This window comes from Silurus aristotelis (assembly GCF_946808225.1).
Source record: "Silurus aristotelis genome assembly, chromosome: 4".
Lineage (NCBI taxonomy): Eukaryota > Metazoa > Chordata > Actinopteri > Siluriformes > Siluridae > Silurus > Silurus aristotelis.
In genome coordinates, this window is record NC_139577.1 from 13,134,193 (window position 1) to 13,145,019 (window position 10,827).

Here is a 10,827-nt window from a genome sequence, read left to right on the forward strand (position 1 = left end):
AAGCATTTCTTTTTTAGAGTGCCTGCTTCGCTAGTGTAATGTGCACTGGAATGACCTGACAGTGAGCTACACACACTAACAAAAGAAGGACCTGAAGAATCAGAAAGGCTGAATGTTCATGAGAAATTATATGAGCAAGTATGAGGAACTCGTACTCCATGCAGGCCAACGTCCAGAAAAACGGCTCTAATGATTCTTTCAGGTTTGTTCCGGAGAAGAGGACAGAGATTCAGAACCCAGCACCCTCTAACCAAAAGCCGTCCTGTTGTCTCAGTGTCAGCAAAGTGTCCTATACAGTCAGGTAAGAATGAAACAAAACAAAAATTACAAATACCTTTGATTTTTCTTCACAACATAGACGGCAGAGTATGCTACCTATCAGAATCATTACTAGAAAAACTAGCTCCTACTTGTCTAAAAGAGCATACATTGAGTTAGCAGCTGTTTTGATCAGTACTGGATTGAATTAGTTTGATTGCAGCTGAATTTTTTGTACCAAAGAATTTTACAAATAAAGGCCAAACACCTAAAAACCTAACCTTTAAAAGAAACATCACATACTGTGCATACTACACATTCATTGCTTTTAACTGAGATTCATTCAGAAATAGAACAAGTTCTAAAATAATAGAGTTTTTCTTGCTATTTAATATGTTATAATATGGCATAATCTTTATATTCAGAGTATATAGCTTTGAAATAATAACTGTCAACATAAAATAACTGTTTACTGGTTACTTTTGCAATTACAGTTTCTCTATTGTATTTGTACATTAATTAGAATTGGTACACCCAAGAAGAGTGATTTATATCTATTTATTGATATTATGGTATTTCATATCACATGAAACATTGGTTTGAGGTAAGTGTTTGTGTGTCAGTGAGCGTGTAGGGCCCTGGTGGGATCTCCCATCCTACAGAAAGAAATGGACTCGGCAGATCCTGAACGATGTGTCGTTTCATGTGGACAGTGGGCAGATAATGGGCATCCTTGGAAACTCAGGTGAGGTTCACAGGTTTACAGTTTGTGTGTAGCTTCTTTATAGGGGCTGTGGATTTTTGCATTAACCAATGTCTCATTAGGAGTGAGGGTTAGTGAGAACACAATTGATAGAGAAGGATGACCTTCCAACTCACAGCTGCAATACAAATCACATGTAGTGTCCTATAGATAGATAGATAGATAGATAGATAGATAGATAGATAGATAGATAGATAGATAGATAGATAGATAGATAGATAGATAGATAGATAGATAGATAGATAGATAGATAGATAGATAATGTTGGAATATTTATAATTGCTGTCCTGAGACTAGGGTTATAGTAAACTTGTGATTTTTTTCCAGAATTTGTTTTAGCACAATATTTCTTAATAAATAAAAACCACTAAATAATACATATTTAGTAAAATGATACTAATGAAATAATAACTACATAAAACATTATTATTATTTCCAAAATACTATGCATGTAGAGACAAATCTTTCATGTTTTCAGGCTCTGGGAAGACCACGCTGCTTGACACTATTGCAGGTCGTATTTCAAATTCTGGCACCCTCACTGGGGAAGTGTTTGTGAATGGAAGGAAAGTGAGACAAACACAGTTTCAGGACTGTTTCTCCTATGTGCTTCAGGTTAGTGTGTGTGTGTGTGTGTGTGTGTGTGTGTGTGTGTGTGTGTGTGTGTGTGTGTGTGTGTGTGTGTGTGTGTGTTTGGGTTTGGGTTTGCATGTACAGTATGTGCCTGTGTTTTAGATAATATAATTTGAATTGATTGTCAGCTTATCATAGGCTGACCTTTAAACATACAGCAATAGAATTAATCGTATGAGAAGTGTTGGTCTGGGTTACTAGAGGTTAAGTCTGTAAAGCAGACCTATAAATCTTTATACACAACACAGGGACGAGGCTAAGTGCACTTAAGAACGCTTAAATTATCTTCCTCTGACCTATTCATGTGTACCCAGTGTGAAATGAAATAATAATGAGGAGACGGCTGTTATTTAATCTTACATTATTGCAGATAAAATTTTCAGGACCCTTGTGGGCTGTAAACTAAGCCAATCATTAATTAAATTCTCCCGAATTTACGGAACTGGTGATATTGGAGCATGCAGTCATTAATAACACAGAGAAAGTGAAATGGCCTGTCAACCTTAGGAATCAACACCAGGGAACATGTGGAAAAAGACTTTTTGGAGGAATATTTGAAAGAAATAGTAAAGAAAACTGTGTAGTTCCACAGTACTGAAAAATATCTGATTAAAAATATATAACACTAGCTAAAAGTACCCGTGCTTCGCTACGGTAGGCAGAATGCTAAGCAATATGGCAATAAGCAGTAAGCACTGAGCAGGACTGGATGATCAGAGATCAGAACGTATCGTCAACAAATAACGTACTACCCCTTTGTAGTAGGGATACAGGGCAAACTACTTTGAAAATAATTTGTATCGTGCATCTAACATCTAATAAGAAACAATGTACTAAGTTTCATTAGGATCCGTAATGTTATTTCGAAGAATGTACAATGCGTGAAAAATCGCGTTTTCCGCGAGTTAGCCGCGATCCAGGCCGAATTTTTCAAAACCCTTTCTTAGTGAGCACATAAGACCCAAGAGGAAGGTATGTTCCAAATTTCATTGCAATCCGTTCAGTGGTTTTTGAGATTTCGTGATGAGTGAGTGAGTTAGTCAGTGGTATTTGAGCTTTATATATATATATATATATATATATATATATAGATTCAAGGATGGATGTTCATTTACTCAGTCCGTTGATTTTAATATTTAGGGTATTTGAAGGAAAGAAGGAAGGAAGGAAGGAAGGAAGGAAGGAAGGAAGAAAGAAAGGAAGAAAGGAAGGAAGAAAGGAATAGAAAGAAAGGAAGAATTAATCTAGTTAGGTTAATGGTCCCAAAGTGTACATTTTAAATCTCATAACTTGTTACTGAAAGTTTTAGTTGTTTATTTTATTTTTTTTTGGCATCTAGGCCCTTATCTAAAATGTGAGAATGAGAGACAGAGAAGTTTAAGAATTTAAAAAATGTAATTAATTTAAAAAGTGAACCAAAACTTTTCATTTTTGGGGGGTGGGGGGTGTGCATAGTTTCAGTGTGTTAAATGAGTCATGTTACATGGCATAAATGGCTCCTAAAATACTTGAAACTTTTCCATTAATTCAATATAAAGGATTCTAGCATAAAACCACAGTCATGATTATAATAAAGCATATTAACAATTCAAGGTAAATATTTTATTTATTAGCCTTTCACATTACTAGCATTCCTCAAACCTTTATTTGCTTTGAATACTTTTACCGATACAAAAGTTCCATACATATTTATTTTATATTTACAATGTATTTTATATTAACAAAATAACAAAGCACACTTAGTTGTGAACAGTATTCTGGAATATGAAGTGTTACAGGTGTTAGTTAATGTATAGTGTCCTTAAAAAAAAGATTGCCTGTAAAAACAGTCTGTAATCAGTAAGGAAGCACATTTATACATTTCACCATACTCTGCATTATAATAATAATAAAAACTCACACAATCTTTTTATGTTTGTAGATAAACATGTGGTTCTGAAAGTGCAACACACTCTCTCAGCAGAAAAACCAGCAGTCACTTATTCGGGTTTTTAACCCGGACCTACAGTAGTCTCTGACCCTAAATTCAGCACCACTTTTGCTCCCACTAGCTAGCCACCATGAGAGATGAAAATGTGTTTGATTGAGAAAGCAGTAGGAGGATTCATTTAGGTTCTAATAATTGTAATCATTTGGCTCATTTGGCTGCTTATTGCATTGTATCCTAATAGAAATATCAAATTAGATATTAAACTGGTTTCATTTAAAAAATGACTGGCTGTGAATGGCAGTCATGGAAATGGCTTTCTGAAGACCTTCACTATGTTGTTAAGTGAATCAGGTGTGATGTATAATGGCCACTATCCCTTTCTCGCTTTTTCTCAGAGTGACAATCTCTTGAGCTATCTGACAGTAGAGGAGACGCTCACATTCACGGCTCAGCTGGCTCTTAGGCAGCACTCAGCCAGTGCCATTCACAAGAAGGTGACTTCTTATATGTCCATATAAAGCCTGGGAGGTTTTTAATATATTCAGAGACTCAGTAGTGCATGAATCTCAATCTTTTGATTTCTTTTCAAGGTGTCTGCTGTAATGGCCGAACTGAGTCTAAGCCATGTGGCTAACACTGTGATCGGAGGCCGAGTCTTTCCAGGCATCTCAGGAGGAGAGAGAAGGAGGGTGTCCATCGCTAGCCAGTTGCTCCAAGACCCCAGTGAGTATGCATCTATTTACCTGTGTGTATTCTGTAGAACAACAAACATCAACAGTTTTCAACCATCAACCAAACTGAATCATTAATAAGTACATGTAAAATACAATGAGCAAGAGGAACACTCAAGTTCTGAGGCCCCATAACTAAAAGTCAAGACAGGGGGAAAAATGAAAATTAGAAGAGTGAAGGTTATCATACAGCATATGCAGAATTAAGTTGTGGTCCATGAAGTTTTCTCTGGGGCATTTTATCTAACTCTTCAGACCTGAGTGGCCTCCTGGGACTCCTGCTCTAAGTATTAGCCAACCACGTTTAATTACAAAAGCTTTTTGTCTGCTGCTTTCTTCAATCAAGCAGGAAATGGATTAATCAAGCAATTAATTAGGCACCAACTTTAAGCAAATTGGATGAACTAATGAGTCAGGTGAGAGTAAACTTCTCAACAAGGTTTCTCTACAAAGAAACAAAGTAAACTTCACACAAGTTTTTTTGACATTTTGACCCCATTGCAGCGGTGATCCTTCTGGATGAGCCAACCACAGGCCTGGACAGCATGACAGCCAATCAGATTGTAGTGCTGTTGGCAGAGCTGGCCAGGAGAGACCGTATAGTCATAGTGACCATCCATCAGCCGCGCTCAGAGCTCTTCAGAGTAAGTGCAAAGATGTTCCGTGTCAATCGTGTCGAAAATGACTCATTAGTTTTTAAAAGGTGATTATCTTACCAATGGTTCATATCTTTATGTTTTATTACCAATAAAGACGGCCATAAATGTTCAGGTTTTATTAGCTTATATGACTTGATAATGAACTCAAAAGCTGCGCTGTGGATTTATGTCTCTGTCTGTAGGTCTTTAGCAGGATAGCGATCATGAGTTGTGGAGAGTTAGTGTTTTGTGGAGATCCTGGCAAGATGGTGGATTTCTTCAGCAGCTGTGGCTATGAGTGTCCTGAGTATTGCAACCCCTTTGACATCTATGGTAATATATTTCTGATGTAAGCCATCACACACTGCCACACAGCAGAATCCAGCTGTAGGAAGGTAGAAGCATTCACTGTTCTTTCTTCCAAAAATATTCTTCTCTGAAACCTTCTCATTGGGTACTCTGAGACTCTGAGGAACTCCTTTAGCCTGCTATATTAAAATTTGTTTTTTTTTTAAAGGGTGTAGTACTCTAGACTACTGCAAAAAATACTACTTTAATTACAAGCTGAAAATTACAGCACTGAAGACTTAGTTGCAAAATGCTCTCAGAAGGAAGAGTTCTTTCTAATAGTTTGAGCTTTCTAAAAGGGGTTACTTTGGAAACTTTTTTGAGAGATTGATGTAAAGTTTTACAAGGATCTGCTAAGTGTCCCATCAACAGTACAAAAGGAAGAAGACATTTACCTTAGTATCCATATATTATTGAAAAATAGATTTTAGAAAGTAAAACAAAAAAATTACTAAAGCAAGTATACCTAGATGAACAAATACATGGATATTCACATTTTAAGATATTAAAACAGAAAAGTTATTATTTTTATTAGATCGTTATAATTGTATGTATTATTCCTAAAGTACCAAAGCCTTTATTGCATACAGAATCATAATTGTTAAAAACAAAATAGAGGAAGTGGTCAAGGAGACACATTTGAACCCCCTACAGAATGTTAATTCTGTGGAGGGTTTAGTGATTAAGGCTCTGGGTTGCTAATCAAAATTTCACGAGTTAAAGTCCAAGCACCCAAGTTGGGTCTAAGCCATGCTGCCACTGTTGGGCCCATGAGCAAGGCATATAACCATATCTGTTCCAGGGGCGCTGTACCATGGCTAACTTTATGTCCTGAGCCCAGCTTCCTAACAAGCTGAAAGCCTAGAGGAGGTGGTAGGCTAGTGATTAAGGCTCTGGATTACTAAGTAAAAAGTTGGGTCTCTGGTGTTGCCAAGATGCCACTTTTAGGGCCCTTGAGCAAGGCCCCTAAACCCTCTGTGCTCCAGGGGTGCTGTAACATAGCTAACCCTGCACTTTGACCCCAGTTTCTTAGCATCACTGAGATTTGCAAAATGCTGTAAAGTACATATGACATATATAAAGCACCTTGCTCTGCTCTGCAGCTCTGAACCTGATAAACTAGAACAGGTTTGATGGAACATACAAAACCTAATAACTATGGCATTGAGCTTAATTCTCCAAAAACCTTGCAAAATTAAAACACACCAGTAGCCAAATAAAAGTTTTTTTTATACTTAAGTGAATGCTCTGGAATGTTTGATGAAGTCTGCTCAGTCTGGAGACTGACTAATCATTGATTACTGTTATAGTCTAACTAGTGCTCTCATTTTTGACCACCAGTGGACCTGACCTCGGTGGACACACGCTCCAGTGAGAGAGAAGCTATCACCTACAGGCGCATGCATGACATAACTTCGGCATTCCAGAGATCAGAAATATATCAGAAGATGACATGGAAGATTCGGCAGAGCTGTCAGCGTGCTTACAAACCCATGATCCCTTTCAAGAGCAAAGAGTCTCCTGGCTGTATGTCCAAACTGGGTGTTCTTCTAAGGTGAGAATTTTAATCAATGGGTAATGCAGTTGTGGACAAAAGTCAGTTCTTTCTGTTCGTAGATTCCCTTCATTATTTATATTCTCTTATAACAGGCGGACGGTACGAAATTTGTCCCGGGACAGGATGGGTGTGATCATGCGTCTCTCTCAAAATCTCATATACGGCCTATTTGTTGCCTTCTTTGTCATGAATCTTGACAATGATGTCACCAAGGGCGCAGTGCAAGACCGGATTGGTATTATTTACCAAGCCATGGGTGCTTCGCCATACACAGGCATGCTGAATGCTGTGGCCCTGTGTAAGTTGCTCCTCCACACTGTGCATCACCAAAGTAAATTTAAATATTGTGGTCAGGGATAAATTAATAACAGTAAGATGTGAGCTCTTAAGTAGTTCCTATGAAGCCAATAAGATCGTCAAAATTGGATCTTCACGTACAATGTTGTACAAGTGAAGAGACCAGACGATACTATCTTAAATTTCAACATTTCAATAGCAAACACTACTATCACTATTAGTAAAAAATACAGCATTGGTCCAATACATAGCAAATAAAGGCTAAGATGTTAAAACGATAAATGTTGGTCATAGTGATGTCATTCTTTCCTTGCTCCTTGTTTTTTTGCTTCACTATGTATCACTCATATATACACAATTCTTATAACTGATTTCTACATAAAATCCAATCCACTACCTAATCTCTCGATAATCTCAGTCCTGCTTGAATGTTGATACATTGTCAGATTAAATTGTATTTAATGATTAGTGCTATAATGAAATACATGATTCTCCCATGTAGTCCCTGCTGTAAGAGCAATAGCTGATCAGGAGAGCAAAGATGGATTGTACCAGAAATGGCAGATGTTCCTGGCTTACATCATTCACATCTTTCCCTTCAGTATCATCAGTGTATTTATTTTCACCTCATTCCTTTACTGGTGAGTATCTGTGCATGTGTTTGTGTGTGTGTGTTTGACCATGATCTAACTGAGGTGGGGCTATCTGTAGTCCGATAAGTTTTGATAAGGAAAAGGAAAGTGAGGATGGATAGCGTGATGGAATAGAAGAGGTAACTATAGGACAGGTTACTAAATGGCATGTATAGTTTAGATAGTAAAATAGGTCTTGTTTTTTTTTCCCATAGCAGGCAATCAGGATCATTAGGGTTCTTCAGTTCAACTGTCAAACCCTTTAACCTTACATTAAAGGATTTCCCTGTCTAAAAGTGTTTGAGTTCAGTTTGGTTCAGAAAATCTTTTATATTTAGTTTTTTGATAGTCCTAAATATTTGAGTACACAAACCATCAAGCAATACGTATACTAACACTTTGTAACCTAGTCAGAGGTGGGAAGTAACGGAGTACAAATACTTTGTTACTGTAGTTAAGTAGATTTTTTTGGAATCATAACTTTACTCCACTATTTATTTTTCAGACAACTTTTTACTTTTACTCATTAAATTTTTACACAAATATCTGTACTTTTTACTTCTTACATTTTCAAAACTGGCTTGTTACTTTAGTTTTAACCAATTGATTTGGTGAAATATAAATAATTCTTTTCACTGCGCGCCGATTTCAGCCGAACAACCGATTTCCTGTTACTGCGCATCTTTTTCAATCCGCTGGTGTATAAAGTCCTGCTCTCACTCTTTACAAAGATAAGAATCAGCAGGCAGAAGGCAGTAAGAAGTTTGGGGTTAACGTGGATGAGACAGAGGGAGTCAGTGATGTAAACATGACTGAGAACAGACACATTCATGATCATCATCATCTTTTCTCTGCTTGTGTTCTATATGTGGATCTTCAGCCTGGAAACATTCTTTCGGTAACATTTTATATATATTCTATATATATATATATATATATATATATATATATATATATATATATATATATATATATATATATATATATATATATATTTGGCTGTAAAAATTTAAATTATTGTAAACGGCACTAAATGTTATTAACGCGCTATCAATTCAGCTCGCATTTCTGTTTTTACCATTTTTATTAAAAATTTTAATACATAAATAAATAACTAAATATAAAAGAGGCGAAATTAAAACCTTCGGAAAAAAATACATTTATCTACGACGTCCTTTCTTTACTTAGATATAAAATTAACTATTAAACTCCAGATAAAAATATTTTTAATCAGTAAACTTTTGTTTTATTTTTGCACCAAGTCTCAAATCAAACACCAAATCCGCCATGTTTTACACAATTTACCCTCTAGGTGGCGTTTTGTGGGTTTTTCCCCTCATAATGGCGACACAAACTACTTTTTACTTAAGTACATGTCAGAGCCAAGACTTCTTTACTTTCACTTGAGTTAAAAAGTTTAATCTGTACTTCAACTTTTACCCGAGTATTTTAAAACATGAGTATCTGTACTTCTACTTAAGTAAAGGATGTGTGTACTTTTGCCACCTCTGAACCTAGTAAACCAGTTTTGAATAAGACTCAAAGCAGTTTTGTACATCGCTCTGGATAAGGGCGTGTGCTAAATGGCATAAATGTAAATAAAATGCTAGAATTATTCTTGTGAAAATTTACCAGGTGTGTGTTTATATGTGCCTCACAGGACTGTAGGGATGCACCCAGATCCTTGGCGCTTCTTGTATTTTACAGCTGTGATCATGGTGCCCCACATAGTCGGGGAGCTTCTGACACTGGTGCTGCTCGGAGTGGTTCAAGACCCCAACATGGTTAACAGTGGAGTGGCATTGCTCAACATAGCTGGGATCATGGTGGGCTCCGGATTCCTCAGGTAATACCTTCATTATGATTGTTTAATTTTTTCAAATATTTTATTTTTATATTTTGTCATTAAGCTAGCTTAATGACAAATGAGCTAGTGCTAACACCATGCATTTTGTGACTCTGCAGGAGCACTCAGCAGATGCCTTTGGTGTTCCAGTGGCTAAGTTACCTCACCTTCCAGAAATATGGCTGTGAGCTTCTCATCGTCACTGAGTTCTACGGCTTGAACTTTACATGCAGTACGAAGTGTTACCTTCCTCTTAGAACAAATACTGCTCAAATTTCTGCTGTTAAATCCTTATTAAATTTCAACTGTTGATAGTTGTATCCTCTTCCTCAGATGCACCCTCAGGTTACGAAGCAGGATGCTTGATAAAAGATGGTAATATTATTATAGATCAGCTTTACCCTGGAGCCCTCTCACGCTACACCCTGGACTTTCTAATGCTGTACACTTTTCTGCCTGCCCTCGTTGTGCTCGGGGTCATCAGCTTCAAGATCCGAGATCACCTTGTGAGACGCTGAAAGGTTATATGTGCTATCCTTGGTGATAACCTAATTGTACATACTGTACTTTTGTGAGCTCCAATATCCAATAAAAATGTAATCCTTATCATTACAACAAGACCCTGTTTTAATGGTCCAGAGGTCGTTCACCTTTCTCAGTTTGTCAAGTTAACCTTGTTGTTGATGATGTTGTTAATAGATAAAATATTAAATACGTTTGCCTATTGTAAAAGTCACCATTGTGTTAAAAATAAATGTTTAATAAAATAAGCATAAAATTAAAATATAAAATCTTTATTTGGTTATTTACCTGTGATGTAATAAAAAGTTCTAAAATACTTCTTTGTGCCACTTATGCGTTTTAATTCTATATATTAGGATTACTGATAGCAAGACCTTCCCCTTCAGGAACTCGAGCTGCGTCAGCAATGCTTTGGAAACGAGAGTACAATACCACCAGACTGACCAATCTGCTGAGTGAGCTCTGACCCTAAAGGAGAGGGGAGACCAGAGGACTCATAATAGGAGGGTTTAGCATCCACAAACCCCCTGCTGAGGGTCTGCTAATTTGCACAGAGACCCTTCTTATATGGGCAGTAGCAGATTAACAGCTGATCCGGCCTACACACAGTGCAGTTATGTGGATGTATATGTCCAGTGATACACCCGGTTAAGCTTTTCCTGGTCGGGGAC

General features: G+C 37.0%; 1 protein-coding gene across 1 annotated transcript; it reads left to right on the plus strand.

The window, feature by feature from the left end:
- Window position 1: 1 nt before the first annotated feature.
- On the plus strand, window positions 2-10,425 carry abcg5 (ATP-binding cassette, sub-family G (WHITE), member 5). The gene is made up of 13 exons (XM_083539993.1): window positions 2-301; window positions 882-1,003; window positions 1,500-1,636; window positions 3,980-4,078; window positions 4,175-4,307; window positions 4,820-4,959; window positions 5,157-5,286; window positions 6,643-6,856; window positions 6,952-7,157; window positions 7,659-7,797; window positions 9,449-9,634; window positions 9,754-9,866; window positions 9,968-10,425. The coding sequence occupies exons 1-13, from the start codon at window positions 141-143 to the stop codon at window positions 10,150-10,152; spliced, it is 1,965 nt and encodes a 654-aa protein (XP_083396119.1). The 5' UTR covers window positions 2-140; the 3' UTR covers window positions 10,153-10,425.
- The last annotated feature ends 402 nt before the right edge of the window (window positions 10,426-10,827 follow it).

What these genes read in the sequence shown, in the direction of transcription:
- abcg5 (XM_083539993.1), top strand. Translation starts at nt 141, where the DNA reads ATGAGGAACTCGTACTCCATGCAGGCCAACGTCCAGAAAAACGGCTCT. An exon ending in GTTTCTCCTATGTGCTTCAG is followed by an intron (nt 1,637 to 3,979) that starts GTTAGTGTGTGT and finishes GCTTTTTCTCAG; the next exon opens with AGTGACAATCTCTTGAGCTA. An exon ending in CGGCTTGAACTTTACATGCA is followed by an intron (nt 9,867 to 9,967) that starts GTACGAAGTGTT and finishes CCTCTTCCTCAG; the next exon opens with ATGCACCCTCAGGTTACGAA.